Source organism: Lycorma delicatula, chromosome 10 (genome assembly GCF_047948215.1).
Source record: "Lycorma delicatula isolate Av1 chromosome 10, ASM4794821v1, whole genome shotgun sequence".
NCBI lineage: Eukaryota > Metazoa > Arthropoda > Insecta > Hemiptera > Fulgoridae > Lycorma > Lycorma delicatula.
The window spans coordinates 13,224,011-13,247,857 of NC_134464.1; the positions used below are offsets into that span (position 1 = coordinate 13,224,011).

The following is a 23,847-nucleotide window of genomic DNA, read 5'->3' on the forward strand; positions in this document are numbered from 1 at the left end:
TGGACTGCTTCAGGTAAGCAATAAAATAATAAGAATATCATAAATATTTTTAGCAATATTATATGATATGAGTACTATAATCATTTTTAAGCATTGCACTTTTAAGCTAGAAATAAATAATTGCAAAGCTCACATTACATTAGACCACATTAATTATTATTATAATATTAATATATTTTTATTATAAAGCTAATAAAAAACTGCTCCAATTAATAGCTTATTTTTATAATATATACATTATATTCTTTGCACAATTCAATAAATTTATCATTATTATTGAAAATTATATATTTCATTTTTCCTTTTACTAATTCATTCATTCAATAACTGAAAGATAAGACAAACAACTGAGTTCAATTGTCAGAGTCCATACTCAATTGATGAAAAAGCTGGTGAGTATTAAAAAATAGTAAATTTTACAAGAACAACTTGACGTTTTACGACAGCCACTTTTACGATGTAGTATGTACTTCAGATTACCAGCATAACCACAAAACCTAACGCATGTTAGAACCTATAGTCCTAACCTACTGTCCTACTGAAGTATGTTATCGGGGTAAAAATGAAAATAATTCCATTTTTACCGTCTCAATGCCTACCACCACTTTGACTTATAACACTACTAATCTCAATTTGCTAAAATTTTTATACATCGTCTAACTATTTAGTCTACTGTACAGAAACATAAAATCCTTTTCCTTTAATTTCTAAATAATATTTACTTCTTTGAAAGTCCTTTTTTCGCTTCTACGTTACTTAGAATAATGGCTGAAGATTCATTTTGTTATTTTCATCACAAAATAAAATAATACACTAACCATTTTATATGGTTAATAGCTTACAGATATTAAAAAAAAAAATGTTAGTGTAAAAATGATAGTTTTAACCTCATTTGAGGAAAGAAATGAAACCAGTTTTCCCCTTTATACTAGCCACATGAAGCATTCTGTTGCATGAGGCAATTTTATTAATGTAACTTATTCCGATTGGTTTCTAATAATTGCATAAAATTTTATAACAGTAATGCATTACTTTTAAAATTAAGTTATCATTGTTTATTTAAATATATTACAAAAATACAACGTGTAAATTCACAAATTTAATTGTTTTTATTAAATTACTTTATTAAAATATTATCCAATGATTACGTAACAAAATATTTTCCATCAAGATTAGTTTTTAAGCTCATTCAATATCTGCTTTATGAAAATAATTCCATTCATTTTGTAATTTTTTTTTCTTAAAATAGTTACCATAATATTTATAGTGTTTTTCATAAACTTCATTTTTTATGCCCAGTAAGTCACAATATTGCTTTTCTTTTAGTACTTCTTCAACTTAACAATTTTTTTTTTGGGAAAAATGTAATAATTGCAACACATTAATCATTATAGATAAATTAATGAATGATAAAATATAAAAATGTACGAGTTTATTATTAATAAATTCAGAGTTCATGTCTATGTATGTGGCCCAAGGATGGTTGCTTGACCAATTAAAAGAAAATTGAAACTTACCCACTTGTTTCCTACATGTCTCAGGACCTTAAAACTATTTTTTTTTAATTTTTATTTAAGCAGTTTACCTGTGGGGGCCACTTTTGTTATGATGTGCATACCTATTTTTGTGACTGTAAGAGTTCACAGAAAAAAATTATACTAAAACAATAATGATCCTGAAAGAATGAAACAAAAAAAAAATTATTTATATTTTCTCAAGGTAAAAGATTGGTCTAGTGGTTTATTTATCTTACTTTCTTCTTTCTATGAGAAAATTAACAATAAATTTGAACATGAAAAATGGTGAAATTTCACTTTTGGTAATTTTTTTTCAAGAGGCATGGATAGCATACAAAGTTTGAATTATTTTTTTATATCTAGGTATACGTTAGTAGTTTTACCATAAATAATAACAATGGTGATCTATTTACTCCTAAACTTTTATGAATTTTTGAAAACTAATTTTTTTTAGAAAATTCAAATTTTGACTTCAACTAACTCTGATGGGGCTGGTGATAAAAATCTCAAATTTGCATTAGTTACAGTGTTTTTGTAGATATTTATGGCAAATAAAAAAGTTTCTTGTATATTGAGCTAATAAAAAAATTATAAGCTCTCAAAAAAAATAAAAAACTGTTAAAAGCAATACCATTTTGACTCACTAAATAAGTGCTCCAAGGGGGTTTCTTGTCTTCTTGGCACTTTAATATTTTTATACTTATTACTATAGCTGAAATAGACTTGTTTGAAGCATTCAACTGCATTGTTCATACTACAACAGGTGCTTGAAGTCATTACCAAGAAAATTCATGTTGCATCATGCTCATTTATGCTTATTACATCATTTAGCTTTGCAGTTACAGACTGGTCAGTCTGATATTAGTCAGTGACCTGTTCACATCTTTACCAAGTGTCTCAAATTTCATCCTGTTTGGAAGTGTTTATTAAATAAATAAGTTTTAATTAATAATATTATAATTGAAAATTTTAAAATCAGTTAAATTTTTACATTATTTTCAAGTAATTTCATGTAAAACAATAGAAGAACAATGTTCCGTAGGAATTTATGTAAATGAAGAGTGTCATAAAACAGTGTATGGTACAGTGCCAGAACTCATTAAAATTTGTGAATTTAGTGAGTGATGAAAACCAGCAACTTATTTTTTTACATGTTAATTCAGATGTCACTAGTGTTTGTAAATATCATGAAAAAAAGTTTTGGTCAAAATTCAGTCACATGTATGGACAATTCTGTTGTGACCCTTTGAGAACTTATAAAAAAAACAGTTAAAAGAAACTTAATACAAATAACGTTAGAGCAAGCTCTTCAAGAACATATTTTTCCAAATTTAAATTTAGCTCCTGAAAAGTCTCTCTGTGTTAACTGTTGTATTTTTTCTCAGTAGAACAAAGAACTATAAGAATGCGAAGACCAAGAGCAATACATTGCTCCACATCACAATATTGAACAATAAGTCTATTTCATTCAAGAATAATTAAAATTTTGCTACAATTTATTTTTTCTTCAATAGTGTATACAAAAATAAATCAATATAAAAATAAAAATGAATTTTTTTCAAAAATATGTAGGTTACTCATTAAAATCTTAGTTTGGGTTAGTTTTACAAACATTTTTGAATCAAAATTATATTACGTTACTGTATTGGTTAAGTTATCATTAAATTACAACCTATTATTAATAATTTTAAAACAATTATTTTAAAAATAAATGTAAAGTGCAAAGAAGATAAGAAATATTTGCCATAAACATCTACAAAAACACTGCAAGTTGTGCAAATTAAAAATTTTTATCATCAGCTCCATCAGAGTTATTTGAAGCCAAAATTCGAATCTTTTAAAAAAGATTAGTTTTCAAAAATTCATAAAAATTTAGGGGTAAGTATATCACCATTAATATTATTTATAGTAAAACTAATAACATATACAAAAAATAATTCAAACTGTATTGCTATCCCTGCCTCTTGAAAAAAATTACCAAAAGTGAAATTTTACTGTTTTTTTATGTTCAGCTTTATTGTTAATTTTCTCATAGAAAGAAGAAAGTAAGGTAAATAAACCACTAGACCAATCTTTTACCTTGAGAAAATATGAACAAATTGCTTTTTGTTTCATCATTTCAGGACCAATAGTTTTTTAGTTATGATTTTTTTCTGTAAACCCATAGTCACAAAAATAGGTATGTGCACCGTAACAAAAATGGCCGCCACAGGTAAAATGCTTAAATAAAAAAAAAAAAAAATTGTTTTATGATCCTGAGGCACATAGCAAACAAGTGGGTAAGGTTCAATTTTTTTTGAATTGGTCAATCAACATGTTTTTTTGGGACACTTCAAATGGACTGACCCATATTCTTTTCAATCGAGTCCAAACATATACAGAAAATAATACATACTGAACAATTAGTTACGATGATGATTATTAATAGATATAGTTTTTGTTGTAGATTAATGAATCACGATATACTGCATGATAGCAGGTTTGGCAATTCGCTCTATCACAACCAAAGAAAGAACTGAATTTCAATAGTGCCTTACATTTTTCTCCTAATTTCTTCATTATTCCAATCACAGTAAAATAAAGAATCATGAACAATCATAGTCTTAGAAGTGAAAAAAAATGTTTCAGAAAATTAATGTTAACTCGGGAAATTTTTTAATAATTATTTCAAACTTTGAGATAGTAAACTAAACAGATTAGTAGGCTAAACTCTTTAATATAAAGCTTCAAATTTTAGCATACGTATGGAGAGCAGACAGTTGCTGTTTGGTGTGCATATATCTACGATGGAAGAATAATAATTGAAGTGGATTCTCATTGCTGTCTTCACTTAACCCAAGATACTATACACATATCAGCATGCCAAACCCTCTGAAATACAGATGACATTGACCCCTGCAAGTAACACTATCACTCTGCATTTTACAGGTTCTAGATGATGTACTGCACACCATTACTCTAACCAGAAGAAACACAAACTACTGACACTTTTAAAGCGGTTGATTTATATATATCATAGCTACAGAAAGATTGTGATATGCATAACGTAACAAACAAATGTAAACACTTTGTTGGAAACAATGCATTGTACACACTGTCTACATTCAACGGAAAAGATAATAGCATTAAAAAGTTGCATCTTTAACAGACTTAGTGAAAAAAAAAAAAAATGTAAAATATAGAGAAAGGAGAGTAATCTGTAACTTGAGTGAGTATCAATTAAAAAGGCAAAGGAAAAGAAAATTTTTAATACATAATAAAATACAAATACAGAATCCTCAGCACAATGACAAATTACTCACTACCGTGATCGCTCGATTAGTGTTTAATCTTCTCTATTAATTCATCACTCCCACCCTTAAATGTCCCTTTTGCCATTTCTTCTTCCTGGATAGAAATCATGTCATCAGCCAACATATTGATTTAGTCTTCCACAATGAGACAGTAATTTATTTCTATCTAAGGGTTCTACATAAAATCATAATACTTGTTAAATTGTCTGATTTAAATATAGTTTGTCATCAGGAAGAAGTGTACAGTTTTAAGAAATTAGAATCTTTAAAATCAGTTTAGAGTTAATAAAATGAATCTTTTTTTTTGTCTTCAGTCATTTGACTGGTTTGATGCAGCTCTCCAAGATTCCCTATCTAGTGCTAGTCGTTTCATTTCAGTATACCCCCTACATTCTACATCCCTAACAATTTGTTTTATATATTCCAAATGTTGCCTGCCTACACAATTTTTTCCTTCTCCCTGTCCCTCCAATATTAAAGCGACTAATCCAGGATGCCTAAATATGTGGCCTATAAGTATGTCTCTTCTTTTAACTATATTTAATCTAGAAATAACAATCTTTGTATAATATTATAGAAAACAGAAGTAAAAAATTAATTAAAATCAGCAAAAGAATAATTATAACTTAGTAATACAATAATGATGTGAAACTTACTTGACAGAACGGTTAATAGAAATATATAATCCGAGAATGTGATTAAACCTGAACTTCCAAGTTTGTAGAATATACTATCTTCATCTAATGCTAATTCCAGCTTCATGTGAACATTCTGAAATAATAAATAGAACAAAATCTAAAACTTTATTTTAAATCAATTTACTTAATGTTAACACATATATATACTTTGAACAGTTACTACAAAAATTAAATATGAGAAAAGTGTTTGTGCTTTAAGACTTGTGCTTTCTTAAACAAAAAATCAATCGAAATTAATATCAATGGATTCTGGTTGTAAAACACGGGATCCAGTAGAGAAATATGGTCATTTAAAAATGAAAGTAAACAATATTGTTTTCTTTTACTTTTCATTTAACTTTATTTTTCACTTAAAATAAAAGATCAATTTATAATTTCATTATGAAAAGTGAACAAAAGTTCATTTTTCACTCAATCTTATTTTTTATTACAGAAATTATAATATAAACATATTCACCACATTTTTGAAGCAAAATCACATTCTAGTTAATTATAACTTTGCCATCTGTCAATCTGCTAGTTCTCCACTGAATATTACAGATGATGAACAGAAAAATTTTCTCTAGAAATATACAATAAAAGGGAAATAAACACTTAGTCTGGGCTAATACTAGTACTGCTAGTTCCATCTGATCCTAGACAGACTGGTAGAGATCAGGGATTTATTTAAGCATGAACATAAGATAAGTTATAAAAAGTACACACAAATAGATCAGTGGAAGAGGCTGAATAAAAGATGGTTGATAAGAAGCAAAATCATCTAAAAAAAAGAAGATTATTTGATGTCTGGGAATGAAAATATAATGTACATCTAAAGTAAGTAAACACGTATTACGAAATCAGGGAGAGGAAAGACCATAAGTTGATTACCGTAATACAAGTTATCATCGAGAAATATTTCAGATACAACCTCTATTAGAGTTTATGCAGTGTGGGAAATTACATAGCACTGTTGGAACCAAATCACTGGAGAATTTTACTCCCAATAAAATACAATTGTCGTGCTTGCATAATGTTATTAAAGACAATGGCCTCATTCACTTGATATGTCAATTTATGATCACTTCCTTCTGAAATGTATACAAGCAAAGTGTTTAACTGATGTTATTAAATAAGAAATACCGATAACATTAAGACATTAGAGAATTTCAAAATACAATTGTACAAGTGATTAAATTGCAAAAATTCTGAAAAAGTAAAAAAAAAAATATTAATTCTTCCTTCCCAATTGTTACATCATTTAATTTTACAGTGAAATATAAAGTTAAAAAAAAATGTATAAAGAAATAAAATAATATAATCCATTTTTTATAAAATAAATAATAATTAAACGAAACATTGAATTCAGTAACGATTTGAGTGTTATTTTCAGTCCTTCCTAGCATTAGCACTTTAGCATTTGCAGTTGATATGTTTTGAAGTACCTGCATTTGTAAAATGTCAACTATAAATGTTAGTGCCAATGCTAGGAAAGACAGAAAATAATATTCAAATCAATAATGATAATCCTAGCGTAAATGTGAAAATAAAATTTAGTGCTTAAAAGTTATTTAGATAATGAAATGGCTCTATACTGGACCCTATAGAATTACAATTTAATAGATAATAAGTATAAATATTTTTTTTTTTTTAAATTTACCAAACACATTATATGAATTTTTAGCCCAAACATACAATCTTCAAAGATGTAATACTGTACAATTGTTTGTAATGTTTAACTAAAAACAAATAAGATTGAATAATGGTGCAATATAAAATACAGTACGGAAATGTAAATCACACATAATAAATGTATTTATAATGTCTGGATAGTTTTAATTCTTTAAATATTAAAAAAAAATATTTGTAATTACTAATTTTATATGTTGAAATTCATTACATAAAATAAATTAAGCTTTGTATTTTCTTATTAAATCAAAGTAATTTAGTATCCTGTGGACACACTTTAAAAATAAGTTTAAAATTTCAATTGTAATTACTGCATTCTTCATATATAATTCAAATTAAATATACTGCATAAAATGTTTTTATTAACAGCTCAATGGATGTAATTGTATTACAAGTTTAATGCCTCTATTTACAGAGATGATATAAACAATTGAATCACTTTCAAGATGCGCTGTGCAATGTAGTATACAATTTAAATACAATACACTACTGCTTATATTAACTGTTTTTTTACATCATTAATAAGAAAAATTACTTAAGCAAAAAGAATTTCTGTTTTACTTACCATTATACTACGAGGTCTGTAAATTAAGTAATGAGACTGGTTCCAAAAGACTGTTTATTTACAATCCAATTATACATGAACTTATCACTTTCAAAATAGTTCCCTTGGGAATCTTTGCAACACTTCAAAAGGTTTTCCCACTCTTCATAGCAGTGTTGGAACTCAGAAACCGGAATATCCTTAAGATGGTCGGTTACATTTTTTAAATTATTTTCTACTGTTCCAATATGGTGTCCTTTGATGTGTTATTAAAAGTTGGGAACAGGCAAAAGTTGCAGGGATTAAAGTCAGGTAAATAAGATGGTTGAGGAACTATAGGAATGTTTTTCTTTGCCAAAAACTTATTAATTGAGAGTGCAGTGTGACAAGATGCAGTGTCCAGTTGTCTTTGATGCCTGGCCTTATGCGGGCAACTCTTTTCTGCAAACTTTCAAGAATTTCTCGGTAAACACATTGATTTACAGTCTGTCCTGTAGGCAAAAACTCCTTGTGGACAATGCCATTACTATCAAAGGAACAAATTAGCATGGTTTGTTTTCCTTTTTTGGGATGTAATGAATTTGAAATATGTCACTCCTTGCTCTGGTGTTTTGTTTCTGGATCCTAGTCAAATATCCAAGATTCATCACCAGTAACAACATTTTTTTTAGAAAATCAGGATAAGTTTCAATTCATCCTAGAAGATCGCAGCACACTTTCACCCTGATTTTCTGTTTTTCTGTTCAACAATGACGTTTTTGGAACCAATTTTGCACAAACTTTTTTCATGTCCAATTTGTTTGTCAAAATTTTATGGATTGTGGTACGGTTCAAATTCAATTGTTTTGCAATCAATCTGACAGTTAATCGCTGGTCGTACTGTATCAAGTATCTGAGTCACTCAACACTGTCGTCACTTTTTGACATTAACGGTCTTCCAGAATGTGGATCATACACAATTGATTCCCAGCCATCTGAAAATGCTTTAAACAACCTAAAATCTTGGGCTCGTAACAGAGCATCATCTCATATGCCCTTTACAATTTTGGAAAAGTTTCAGTAGCATTTAACACAAAATGCGATTGCACAAAATTGGTCATATCACTCATTTTTGTAACGCACAACAAAAACTCGTTTTACAAAAAGCTTGTTTACGTCTCACGTGGCAATAATAGACTATAAATATTAATTACCTGTTCATATAACCATACGTTTACTAGTAATGTTACAGTGTTGCCACTTTGGCTGGCAAAAAAAACTAGTCTCATTACTTTATTTACAGACATTGTATACTACTAAAGTGAAGTTAACATACATCCATATCAGAGGAAATATAAAATGTTAGTTTATAATTTGCTCCATATAAATAAATAAGTAAAAATTTCACTTAAAATATTGTAATGTTAAAAATTATTTACTGAAGAAATCATTACAGGACTACTTTTAAAATACGTAAATTTTAAATAATAATTATCAAAAATAGTATAAATTTAATATAAAATGACTAACTTTAAAATTACCAAACATGTATTTATATACACTACATGTAAATACAAAATTAAATTTTTCATTAATGTCTCTTTTTATAGAATATTTTAGGAAACAATCATTTTTTACGTTTATTTTTCATTCAATGTCTGGAATAAATATTATAATATATTTAAGTGTTAAAAAAATAACAAAATCATTACTTCAATTCTTTTAAGTATAATTCATGCAAATAAAAATGTATTACACACATAAATTTATGGAACATTCTAATAACAACAGAAAGTTAATATACAAAATAAAAACAAGAAACATCTAAAAACATGCAATGAATAATACAATAAACAAAACTACCAAATGCACAAATACTACAAAATATACAAATATAAAACACAACATACAGAATAATTTGTAATTAAGACAGAGAATAACATTAAAAATTGTAAGTAAAGATGCAGACAATCAACTACAAGTAGGATATACCAAGGGATGATATATAAAAATATGGAGGTTCTCGTGAAAATCTGAATGAAATTGAATTTGAAAATCAGACTAAAACATTACAAATAATAATAATCAATTCTCCTTTAAAATTCAACTTTAAGTCCATACAAATCAATAACAACCAAATAAAAAAATCAAATGACGACAAGTAATTTATTAAAATTTAATTTTATGCAGATTTCAAACAATAAAAATTTAAACAAGAACTGTATTACAGTTTAGTTTTTAGGCTGTCTGGAGCAAGGGAAATATATAATTTTCTTTCTTTATCTTAAGTTTTCCTTTTAGTTTTGAATATCAAAACGACATTAACTACGTATAATCACAAAAAACAATCTAATATTAAGTTATCCGACAACAAATAAATTAAAAAAATATCTTCAAATCTCTACAGGATTAATTTTTCATTCAAAAATCTTATACTAACATTATCTGAAGGAAACTTTCCCTGTATATGTAAGTATGTATGCTAATTGCTAAAATCACAATGGCTGTGGCGACATGACATGAATTAGCAAGTCACTCCTGAAAATGACAAAGCAATTCTAAAGAATAATGCCAACATCTCACACTAGACTTACTAAGAAAAGTGACATTTTTACCCTTTACCTTCTTCACAGAGTCGGATACAATTACATAAAGTGTACTAAACTCACCTAAATGAAAATGATACACAGCCATAAATGTAACACATTCATTCTGCTAGCAGAAGCTAGCTGTAAAGTGAACATCATATCTCTAACTGGTGCCTCTTGTTCCAAAGGCTTTGATAAGTGTCACAGCCAAAAGAACGGCTGGTACAGGTAAGGTAAGCTAGCAGAGTAATGCCCCCTTTATATCATGAAAGAATGCATTTATATTATATTATACTATATTATAACTACAGCCTTACCATATAATTAGAACAGAAATCAGGGTGGAATTTTTTGGAGGTTATAAATCAGAAATGTTGTTGCACATTTTTTTGTATGACTTATTTCGTCAACAAAAAAAAGTTATTTATTTTTGAATTTTACTTATCAAAATGAACAAAAAGTATCTTATGAAAAGATTCAATATTCTGTTTAGTTTATCTTCTATCCACCATTTGGGTTTTTAAAATAAATATTTATAAAAATCAGATTGAGTAATCACCATGATATTTCGTATATAATTTTACATCTACTTTTTCTAATCAATAAAAACTACAATGTAAATATGTTTATAAATTTCTAACTGGTGGCCATATAAATTATTTAATCTTTTATCTTGGTAATTGAATTTTGACAAAATTAGCTTTCATTTAAATAAACATTCTTAAATCATCCATTGGAACTAATAAGAGATACAAATTTCACACATAACATGCACTTTTTGGATAAATTTTATCAACATACAAAATTTTAATGTTCAAAATGGAAATTTACTGCAATAAACATTTAATGTAGTCTCCATTTAGTATTAAGTAATTCATACACATAAAAAGATGTTATGAAAAAAAAATAAATAAATAAATATAGATGAGGAGATTGGTTTTTAAATGTAGGTTTATACACATAAGTATAAACCAAAATTTACTTAAACCACATGGATGAAAAGTATATCATTTATAAGTACCAATAAGTTAATACAAATGCAATTATTAATTCATACGTGGTGAAGATAAGGAAAGAGTACAAGACAATGACAAGAAAAGACACCAAGAATATCTAAAAAAAAAAATTAAGAGAATTAATAATTAGAGGGAGTAAAAGTAAAAAGGAGAACAAGGAAAACAGCCTTTCTGACCCTTGGACTAATCTTAAAAGGAAGGTTAGAGCAAAGCCACTGACATAACATTAGTAAATATAAAGAAAGTAATTCCGTAATGTATAATAAAGATCAAATCATTTAAACTTTAAAGAAAACTGAATTAAACTGTATGAAATAAAGACACATCTATATCTGTAAACAATCAAGCAGCAGTGACAAGAGAAGATTAAGAAAGGTATAAACTGTGATTCAGAAATGTGTAAGACAAGACTCTATTTCTATCTGCTCTTTAACTTGGGAAGAGGACTTGATGCATCAGCTTCCCCAGTCTCAGAAGAAACAATACATGAATAGAAAACATATTTGAGGTGGGAGTAATAGTATATAAGAAGTTGGTAGTAAAATTACAAAGAGCGGATGAAATAAGATGGAAATTAAATACAGACTGGGATAAGCAAGGAGGGGTTTCAAGCAGCAAAGAAAGTATCATGTAGATCAAAAGATTAGAAAGGCAAGCACTCTTAAAAAAAGAAATTTGTGAGGAAAGTAATGCTTTATGCTGACCAAACTTGGCGAGACAAATGAAACAAAAGATGAATCAGAAGAATACAGTTTTAAAATAAGTAGAATTAAAGAAAAATTTGATAAGATTTGAGGATAATTAAGTATATGATGTTACAATCATATACTTCGTCTGATAAAGCACAAACTGAAAATGTCTTAAGATAAACAGAAGTAAATAAAAGTTTTTGGCAGAAACATTCAAAGAGACAAATAACAGTGTTGGGTCATTAAGATATCTTGGTTTAGTTGATTTGAAAAAGATGATTTAGAGAATAAAGATTCAAGAGAAAGGCAAAAATTGTAATAGACAAGGTAACTAAGGATGCACGACTTACATAGTAAAATTGCAACAGATATATGAATTAAGGATGAACCCAAAAACATGGAAACAAAATATATAATAAAAGTAAGGAGACCGTCCACAATGAAAGAAAATTTTATAAAATTGAATACAAACTTATAAATTGTTACAAAAATTATAAGCAATGAAAATTATATTAGTATTTTATTACTGTTGAAAATTTTTAATAGGAAAAGCAAGGACCAATAACTATCACACATTTAAAATTTTTATTGTACAACAATGATATTGAATATTCAATTAGCCTACAATAAACCAGTACAAAGAGAGAATTTGAGGTAAAATCTCATAAATGAACGGTTGATAGTCTATAAGTCACACATGGTTAGTTATTCATTTTTTTACTAGAAGGGATTATAGAAAGTAAAATTCATTAGAGAAAACAAAAATAATCACAGACTGACTTAAGTGAAGTTGTGGGAAGTAGAAAGTATGCTGATAGTAAAAGATTACTGAAGATCACAACACAATAAACAAATGTTACATAAGAAATATAACTATAAAAAATGTAAAAATAAAACTAGATTAATTAAATGAAATATTAAATAAAACTTTCACTTATTTTTAAACAATTATATATGTTATGCAAAATAAATTTCCATTTAGAAAAATCAAATTTAAAAAGCAAAGTAAATTTTTTTTAGAATATATTAGTAACTTAATAAATTTATACACATGCTAAAGTATATGTAAAAAAGAGACCTAAAGAGGAATAAAACAAGGAATAGGGTAAAATTAATGTGAAAGTAAAAAGGAAATTCAGAAACAAGCAATAGAAGAAAGTAAAAAAAAATAAAGGATGTAACCATCGAGCGAGTGAGACAGAGATTAAAAAGATAGAACAGGTAGTAGATATTAGAGTGAGATAGAAGAAGGAATATAGCTGTAATACCTCTGCATGATTCTGTAACAAGAAAATTAAGAAAATACAACGAAACTTATAAACAAAAACGTTTACATAAAACAAATGTAGAGTATGTATAAATGTATAGCACATAATAAAGATGTTTTAAAACAGTGATAGATAACAAATTAAATATGTGATGACACTCTCTCTTGTTCATAATAGTAAATTAATTAATACTGGTATACAAAAAAAATGTCTATTCTCCCACCCACCAAACATTTTTTATGTGCACCAAATAGCAAATTAGGGTGTAATTTTCATACCTAACAATCTAGTCTTGCTGATTGGATTGCAAAAAAAGAAAAAGAAGTGAAACTTTCTTCAAATACATAAGTTCTTCATTACATAAGTAACACTCTCTTGTTCTGTTCCAGAACCACTTCTGAGGATGAATGAGGATGATATGTATGAAAGTAAATGATCTGTTTGTTGTCTTGTACAGTCTCAGGTTGTCCATTTCTGAGATGTGTGGTTAATTGAAACCCAATTAGATAAGTCTACTCCAGACTGTATAATTCAATATTTGGCAAAACTTTCAAGATATAAAATTTCAGATACCTTTTTAATAAGTGACATCTTAATGTGAAAAATAACTTTTTTATTTCCTTTAATAAAAACATACATCAAATTTTAGATAACCATCTCTGAAAATTCTGAGAAAATGTGTTTTATCAAAATAAAGTCAGTCGACAAATGCAAAATAACAATAATATTTCTTCATACAACTTAAAAAAAAATGGTAACAAAATTATATTATTTAGAAAGTTTGTTTTGTTTTCTCCAACCAGTTTTCCAGCTATTGCCGGGTCAGGATGTGTGTATAGGCAAGCGAAATTACTGATACGACTTGCCGTGCCTGACATAGCTGTAATGTAATTGTAAATGTACTGATAAACATGTAATCTGGAACAGGCTCAGGTCAACCACTCCTGAGACATGTAGATAATTGAAACCCAACCGCTGAAGTACACCGATCTCCACAGTCTAGCATTCAAATTCATATCACAAGCAACTGACTTTACAAGGACTCAACTCTTAGAACTCTGAACTTCAAAAATCAACTGATTTTGCAATAATGAATTATAACTACTAGACTAACCTGATGGGTTTATTTATTTAAAAACTTTGTATTATTAAGAAACAACTCGTAGTTAAAATACTGAAATTTAAAATTTCAAAAAGGAAACACCAAATTGTTTTTAAGAACAACTTGGCATTTCAAATATTAACAATCTAAAGTGATACTGCAAATTTAGTAACTAGTAACAAATTAATAACAACATACTACTGTGTAAAAGATGAAAATGAAATTTCAAAATTATTGTCACTAAAACAAAAAAAAAAAAAAAAATAGTATATTTTATTTTTTATATTATATTACACAAAGTTGGTGAATGAAAATTAAATTATTTATTTAAAAAAAATAATACTGCTTAAAAGGAACAAATGCACTGTTTCAAATTTAACTTCTATTTTAGATAACACAATTCTTAATTAAAAAATAAATAAATAACTCAAAAACAAACTAGAGTTAATTAATTTACTAATTAAAAATTGGTAAAAAATTAAATTTAAAACCCAATGTACACTCGCAGTGTTATTTTAGTTTAACAACAATAAATAAATATGTTAAAAAAATAGTTGTGAAGATTTGAACAACAGAGAGTATCCATGTAGCAAAGTAGTGATGAAAGAAGTAAAGTGAACATTTATGGCAAAAATCAGTGAAAAATAATAAAAAATAAAACACCAAAAATACAAACACAGAGGTCTAAATGATACCCCCTCTTAAAAATAACATAAGTGCAGTTTATCTTAAGAAAAAATTCTTTAAAAGATAATACATACAAAATGTAACTTATCTCAAACAAAAGGAGCAATTATCATACAGACAGATACAAAAATTTACTGATGTCTGTTGGGGGCAGAATAATACCCTATTGAAATAAACATAATACTAATATATATATATATACACACACACACACACACTACATATTTATAAAAAAACATGAAACCTGGAATTACCACATTCTTCATTAATATAGACATGTGCTGCAATTTTAAGCAAAGGTAATTAGAGTGGAATGTTAAATGAAAGAACTCCAAAAGAATACATCACTGTTTATTTTGTTGTCCATTTTCTCATGTTATTATTATCTATAGTTTTATCAAATAATAAAGAACCTCTTAAAAAGCAAAGAGGATTGTTTGAAAAACCTAAATTTTAAGGGTCTGTAATGATTATTCACATAAAGTGTAATGACTTTCATTACTAAGTATCCCACTATTCTGACTGTTCATACATCCATCTACATATAACCAAGCCTCATCACTAAGATAAAGACGATTCAGCACCTCAATCCCATATTCTTCAACAAAATACTCAAATGAGACAGTGTTTGAAGTGTTTTTTAGGGTTGGATTCTTTAATTTGACGAACAAGTTATGATGAGCAAGAATTTTATAGCTGCAAGACTTGTAATGTTGACAGTCTAATATGTAATGAAATTTTCCAAAGAAATTTATTTGATGAGCAATTACACTATTTCACCACACAAGAGCTTTTTGGTTTAAAGTGAAGTTAGCCAGTAGCCTTTCCCATACTGTAGATTCTCTCAAAAAAATGATGTATTAAATATTATTCAACTGACTTATAAGGAACTATAAGCTTGGAAAATTTCAACCTGTCTTTCACAATCTTGAAAGATTTTTCAGCAGGTGACCAGAATGCCACAGTGTCCTGCACAATTTGTCTGAGCATGTTGTTCTCATGGTAACTTTTCTGCCAAAAAAACTCACACAAGCTCAAATATAATATCTGTCTGGTAGTGAGCATTGAGCATTGTTATCTAGCAGTATTATATAGGAGTACATAAGACCCTATTTCTTATCTAATATGTTTTTACATTTACTAAGAAAAGTTAAGAGGAAGAATACAACATTACTTATAATTTGTTAATTACTTTATTAAATAAATTAATATCATTACAATTAGTTATACAAACTTTTGCTATTCTTAAAAAACAGTGAGAACATTTCTTTAGAAGAGTGATTTTATAGAAATACATTGAACAACAAAAATTCTGATAATTTTTTTTCTATACAGGTAAGGTGAAGGATTCTAAAGCAAGATTCAAGTTTCATTATGTACAATATAATAACTTTCATCCAAGTACGTGTCAATAATGAATATTCATCTGAAAGAATGTTGGAAAATGGCATACCACAAGGTTCGCCGTTTAGCGGATCTTGTTTACCATTGTCATTAATAAATTGATATTAGCCATTCCAGTAGAAATCAGCAAAAGCGTCTATGTTGATGACTTGGCAATTGTGTATGCTAGCAACAAGACTGCTATCGTGAAGTACAAATTGCAACGGGCAATTAACACTAAATGAAGTTGTGAGGAATAATGGATTCCAATTTTCACCAGAAAAAACCTGTTGTGTACACTTCTGTAGGAAGAGAATTCCTCATCAAAGTCCTATGTTGAAAATTGGCAATGATCCAATACAATATAAAGACAATGTTAGATTTTTAGGACTAGTATTGGATAAATCCCTTACGTGGGGATTACACATACAGGACTTAAGTGTTAGATGCAAAAAAGCCCTAAACATTATAAAATGTTTATCGAACATTAATTGGTGCTCAGATAAAGATATATTATTGCGATTGTATAAGGCATTGGTTCAATCGAAACTCGACTATGGATGTATTGTATATTCATCCGCTAGAAAGTCACATTTAAGAAAGTTAGACGTAATTCATAATAGTGGAATAAGATATGCGACAGGCGCTTTCCGCACAAGTCCAGCAACTAGTCTAATGTCTGAAGCCGGAATACTGCCACATTATAGAAGAGAGATCCTTTATAGAAGATACGCAGCAAATACATGGGCTTTTCCTGCCCATATAAATAACAAACTTTTCAACAAACATCCTATGGCTGCATTAAACAAACGTCGTGCTACCTATTCCAGACCAGCTGGAATTAGGTACCATGAATTAAAAAGGAAATACAAAATTGCTATTCCAGAGAAACTAGCAATTTCTACTAGAGAAATACCGCCATGGCTTTTGCCAGTGGTAAATACAAGGTTGGGTCTCTCTCAGGGAGAAATAAAAAAGAAGCCAGCAGTTATCATCCAACAGGAATTTTTGGCAACCGTCAATAGTTACGAAGAACATATTAGAATTTATACTGACGGTTCTAAAACCGAACATGGTGTTGGATGCTCCATATATATAAATGGAGAAGCCCATTGTTGGAAACTGCCAGATATGGCCAGTGTCTACATGGCAGAACTTACTGCCATTCAGCAAGCTCTTCGCTACATAGAACATTATTGCGAAAAGAGAGTGCTAATATGTTCCGATTCTCTAAGTGTACTTGTTACAATTCGAAACAAGAAATTTAAGGATATCCTAATTGCAAACATCCTGTCCATTTTGTACGTTCTAAACCTACGAGGACGGCGATGCGTATTTGTATGGACTCCAGGGCATGCTGGTATTACAGGTAATGAAACCGCAGACAAAGCTGCCAGAATGCCTTTCTGGCTGCATCCAAATCATCGCAGACTGTTGCCTACAGTCTGCGATGATTTGGATGCATTTCTTGTAAGAGTGGCAGATGTTAAAAAGTGTCTAACGAACATAGTAAGAAACAAATGGAATACTGATTGGAGGAGTTTAAATACAAAATTAAACTCAGTGAAAACTTCTCCATATAAATGGAAAAGTGACTTTAAGTTGACTTGCCGTGAACAAGTAGCGGTGACCAGACTTAGAATCAGTCACACGCGATTGACAAATTCATATTTGTTAACCGGCGAAGAGAGACCAATGTGCGGTGTTTGCAATAAAACACTTACAATTAAACATCTAATAGAAGAGTGTACAATATATGAGGGCCTCAGAAAGAGGTTCCGCCTAAGAAGTGACATTACTGCTGATCTGGATATTGGAAATGAAGAAAAGATTTTTTGGCATTTTTACACGCCAGTGGACTTCTTAGAGTCTGTAAAAGTTGAAAAATTTTTAAAGCTGTGTTAAAGAATCTCTAAGTGGAATTCATTATGTATATGAGAATCTCGAAGCGTGGCACGTGTAGTGACGGGAGGTAGCCCTCTTGCCTAGGCCATCCTGGCTCGTCTGCATTCAAGAGCAGTGAGTCGGGCTGTGTCCAATGATGGCATAGGGGACCCTCAAGGGTAAACTGAGGGCGCGAGGCTATGGGTAAGCACAATGGATGGCTGTAGCCTGTTTATAAGGAGTCAACTGCCACGGCATCCTGGCGCGACTAATATACTGCTTCACGGCAGTTCTTGTCGCCCCGAGGGTGCTTAAACAAATTAATAAACGAGACAGGTAGAATAATGATATGGTATGGTATTGTATAGACATATATTTTTTAACTTCATGTTCATTGAGATTTTTATCTCAATTTTTAATATCGGGGCCCTTTACACCCCGTAAGTGTTGTGTTTGTCTTTGTTGTTTTTGTCTTAATGTATTTTGTGAAGTTTGTGCTTTTAAATAAAATGTAAGGGCCCTTTACACCCTTACATATGACGATCCAGATGGTGATACCAATTTCTTTTAAAGAATGTGACGAGGGCTAATGACCCTAGTAGTCGATGCCCGTAAAAACAAGCAAAAAATAAAAATAACTTTCATTATAATTAACCTATATTAGGTTATGCACGATAAAGGAGGCCCAATTTTACTTAAACAATAGTTTGTAAAAAATTCAACACTTTTAACATTCAATACCATTGAGTAGTTATTAGAAAGACTCTTTCCAGATAATATTTCCTCTCAACTGGCAATATTTTGCACATTAGAGGCTGTCATTCTTCTAAAATTTAAATGTATACCGGTTAATAGAAGTTGTTCTAACACCAAATAATAATAACAATAAAAGCAGTAATTTTACTTTCGGTAGGATTTAAACTGATATAATACATGATTTGCTATCAAATCTGTAGCTTTTAGATTACTAAGTAAATAATTAAAATAACAAGACCTCTGTGTTTTGTTACAATTAAACATATTTTTAAACAAATAATTATTTTAAATAGATGTTTTTACAAAACAATCAGTACATAACAAACATACAGCAGTACACAAATTTATGAGACAAATACATAATTATATATATATATATGGATTAACACAAGTGATATATATATATATATTAGAGAGAAAGAGAGAGAGAGACATGTGGACAGACAGACAGACAGACAGACACATAGATACAGACAGATGGATTTTATTAAGTTCAATTAAATTTGGCTTAATTCATTATTCAGATTATTAAAACAAATTTATAGGTTGATATTAATTAGAAAAACAATTTAATTGTTGCAATTAAGAATAATTAAATATAACAATAATAACCAAAGAATTATTATAAACAATTTATTGTGATATTTAAATATACTATATTCATTATTAATTAATCAGATTAGATAAGATTTTGACAATTAGATGAAATAATCAATAATGAACTGGGTCTTTACTCTTTTTTTATAAACATTTCTTAGCAAAGACAATTAATAGTTACCATTAAATGGAATAGAAATTGAACAGCCACTTGGGAAAACCTGACAATTAATCATCAAATCTTCATGGAATTAGCAATCTGCATACAATTTAAATTGTCCTCAGTTATAAAGTTGAAATTTATTGTCAATCTAGTGACAATAAATTATCCCCTTATTTATTTATTTTCTTAGCTAAAGAGAATACATTTTTTATTTATTTTCCATTTTAGAAAATAAATAATGTGCAAATTGCAATCTGTTCAACCAGTGAACAATAAGCAACCCCCTGTGGCCCAATGAGATGAGGATATGTATGACATGCAAATGAGGTGTAGCCTTGTACATGTACAAAATGTTTGGTTAATTGAAACCCAGCCACCAAAATTCACTGGTATCTACTGTCTAGTAATCAAATCAGAATAAAAGCAACTAAATTTTACTAGGATTTGATTCTCAGAACCTTCGACTTCAAAAATCAGCTGTTAAAAAACTAATTTGTGATGATCAGTTAACCACTAGCCCAGTCTGTGGACTGAAAAGAAATAATGTAAAAAAAAAACTAGAATATTTATGTGTTGTTAAACCTGTAAATGGTTATAAAAACTATCAATAAATCAATCTTATACTATGTATTGGTTTAAGGTATTATAAAATAATGAAGATACAAGGTTAAGTCAAATTTAAACAGTAATTTTGCAGTTCTATGCAGCAAGCAGTTCCAAGCCAAACAGCAGAGTGGGGATTAATGTTCAGTGTATTAGAGAGGGTGAACCAGCTTGGCTAGCTCCTCTGTTCTGTTCTGCCGTCAGTACAGCAATGAGACAGCAAGAAGTTCCATCATCTGTTGCACAATGTAAAACCATAAAATTTTTAACTAATGAAGGCGTTAAACCCGTGGAAATTTTAACTCATTTAAAGGTACAGTTTGGGGACGCTACACTGTTCCAGAACCAAGTGTGTACCTAGGCCAGACAATTTAAGGGTGGGCAACAATGTGTAGAAAACGAAAGTCATGGTCGACGTCGGAGGTGAAGTCTCACAGCTTACAACATCTGTGATCGCTGGTTCAGTGTTGAGGAAATCGCATCAGAAATGGATATCAGCTATGGGAGTGCTAAATCCATTATCATTGATCATGGTGGCTTTAGAAAAATTAGTGCTCGATGAGTTCTGAGGTTGTTGACTGCAAATCAAAAACAGGTCAGGTTGAAGAGATCTGTGAGAGACTTCTCAATAGATTTCAGCAAAAAGGGGATGATTTTTTGTGGCGCACCATTACATAAGATGAGACATGGGTCCATTATTACACTCTGGAGTCAAAAATGTCAAGTAAGGAGTGGAAAAGGAAGGATGAGGGTTGCCCAGTAAAGGCCAAAAACCCGTCTGTCAGCCAGAAAAGTTCTTGCAACGATATTTTTTGACTCAAGGGGAGGTTCACTCATTGATTTTCTCCACAATCAACAAACAGTGAATGCGATTTACTATTGACAGCTGCTAACATCAACAAAAGCCGCCTACCAAAACAAAAGATGGTGTATGCTCATCAGAGATGTCATCCTTCTCCATGACAACACCATACACCATGATTTTGGCAAGAAATAATTGGAAAAAATGCACTGGGAAACCCTCGACAACCTCTTTACAGTACAGATTTTTAACCCTGTGATTATTTTTTATTTGCATCCTTGAAAGAATAGCTTGGAGGGGAATGATTTAAAAACAATGAAGACATCGAGGAGCACATGAGCAACTGGTTGACAACATATTCTCAAAGTTTTTATAAACAAAGAATATTCATGCTTCCAAATCGTAGGCAAAAGTGTGTAAATCATGCAGGAGACTATATAGAGAAATGATGAAAGTATGAATTGTGTATATTATTAATCAATAAATTTATTAAAAAAAAATTACCATTTATATTTGATTCATCCTCATATTTCAAATGCAATATGTTGGACTGTAAAGCTTTACTTCTAATAAACATTGCACTAATTTCCACACTGGTAAGAGCTCTCTAAAAAATAAATAAATAAGAAGTAAAATTTTCTGGTAAAGGATGAAATAATAAAGAAAAATTACAGCACCTTATTTATGAGTAAGGGAATATGGAATTTTTATTGTACTTCAACTCCCAAAATACAAGGATAGATGAAAAGTAATGAAGACACTAATAACTTGTGAATAGAAAAAGATATTAGAATGAAACTGCATGTTATTGGCTACAAGAGTTTGCTTTCATTTTTCAATGTAGTCAGTATTTATAGCTTCACATTTGTTCCAACGGTGCACCAGCATTTTCATTCATATGAAGAATTATGGCAACCCTTGACCAATGACCTCAATGTATCCTTCACTCATATTTAAATAAAAGTGGGTTAAATAAATCCAAATATTATTTCAAGATACAGAATACTTTACTACGCACCTTTTCGCAATTGTTTAATTACCAAAAATTACAGTATATGTCACAAGGGTTCTCCTGTTTTGGTTTTTAAAATTTAACCACTGGACACAGATTTAAATACACTGACACAGCAGGCACACACTCAACTCTATGAAAACAGCTAATGAAAAAGTTTGAGCAAAATTTCAATAATACTCGTATGTTTATTGAGGGGGAACATACAAAGGTCATTTAATAATGAGAAACATATGACAACAGTGGAAAAACCATTAACTTTAATAAAATAAACTGAAACTCTCTGACAGTCAATTTGGCAACCCAAACATAGAAAATATTAGCTGTTCAGAAAGAAATTCATTATTATAACCTCCTTTGTTTACTTTAATAGGCTGACTCTGCTTAAAACGTGTAGCATGGAAAAACAACATGCTGAGAAAAGATTTTTATTTTCTGAAGGATAACCAGTTGAAATTCTGTTTTGAATGTTAAAAATGTATTATAAGTCTATTAACAGTGCAAATTTTTCTACATAGATTTTAAATTGGAAAAAAGTGTCATTGGTATCATAAGTTGAATTACCACAAAATGTGTTCAAGGTGGATTTCAATAGAGCTGACTTGAAATCACAGTCATCTGAATTCATATTTGTACATAACTTAAACAACTGTTTTCAGGAAAAATAATGCGTTTCTAGGTTTCATAATAACTTGTGAAACTTGAATTCATCATGTTGAGCTGGAATACAAACATCAGAATATGAAGCAGAAACATCTGAGTTTGAAACACAAGAAAAAATTCAAAACATCTGCATCGGCCAGTAAGGAGATGTTAATGGTGTTTTGGGACAACAAAGGTCTGATTTACTGCAATTATTTGGAAGAAAAAAAAAAATTGATAATTATCTCTCGAACTATTTCTTTAATAGTATTGCAAGTACAAGATGGCAGCATACGCTACACTTTATATGATGTTCTGATCTCCTGTTATGAGCAACTGTACATTATTTATTAGCCACCCCTTGTAATATATGAAAATTGTTTCTTACAATATAAGAGCTCATTCAGAGAAAAATAATTTTAAAAAATTTATTGTCAACTGATAAAATAAAAGAGTATAGGGTTTATATTCCCTTTAAAAATGTTTCATGATTAAAAACTGTTCTTATCCAAATAAAGCCTATTGTCTATTTTACAAAAATAAAAATTTTAGGGGCAGATCTCATTTACATACTTTTTCAAAATTTCTTAATAGTATTATTTTGAATGAGAGTTTTATTTTTTTTTTTTAACTAAAATGAAGAAGTTAATTTTCACAAAGTTTAATCCAGTTTTTGATGTGAGATAACCTTGTGAAACCTCCAACACATAACATTCAACATCTTCTCATTTGTCACTTCAACAAAATTAAGAAAAAAAAAAAAATTAAACCAGCTCAATCCAAATAACATACAAGCAAGCAGCTACACATTATTTTATAGTCAACAGTTCAGTATTTTTGAAATCGAGGCTCTCAAAATATAGAGAATATAAAATTCCAGGAGAGGTGATTTTTTAACCAAATACAATATTGTACTTTCTGAAATAGTAAAAATCCAGCTCAAATTAGGTTATTTT

General features: G+C 29.2%; 1 protein-coding gene across 5 annotated transcripts in view; it reads right to left on the reverse strand.

Moving 5' to 3' along the window:
• The window catches only part of LOC142331572 (calcium uptake protein 1 homolog, mitochondrial-like), a 622,753-nt gene that overhangs the window by 34,843 nt on the left and 564,063 nt on the right, over positions 1-23,847 (reverse strand). For all 5 annotated transcript variants that reach the window (XM_075377570.1, XM_075377569.1, XM_075377571.1 and 2 more), the window contains one exon: positions 5,467-5,581. In XM_075377570.1, coding sequence (XP_075233685.1) covers positions 5,467-5,581 — 115 coding nt within the window. The remainder of the gene's footprint in view (positions 1-5,466; positions 5,582-23,847) is intronic.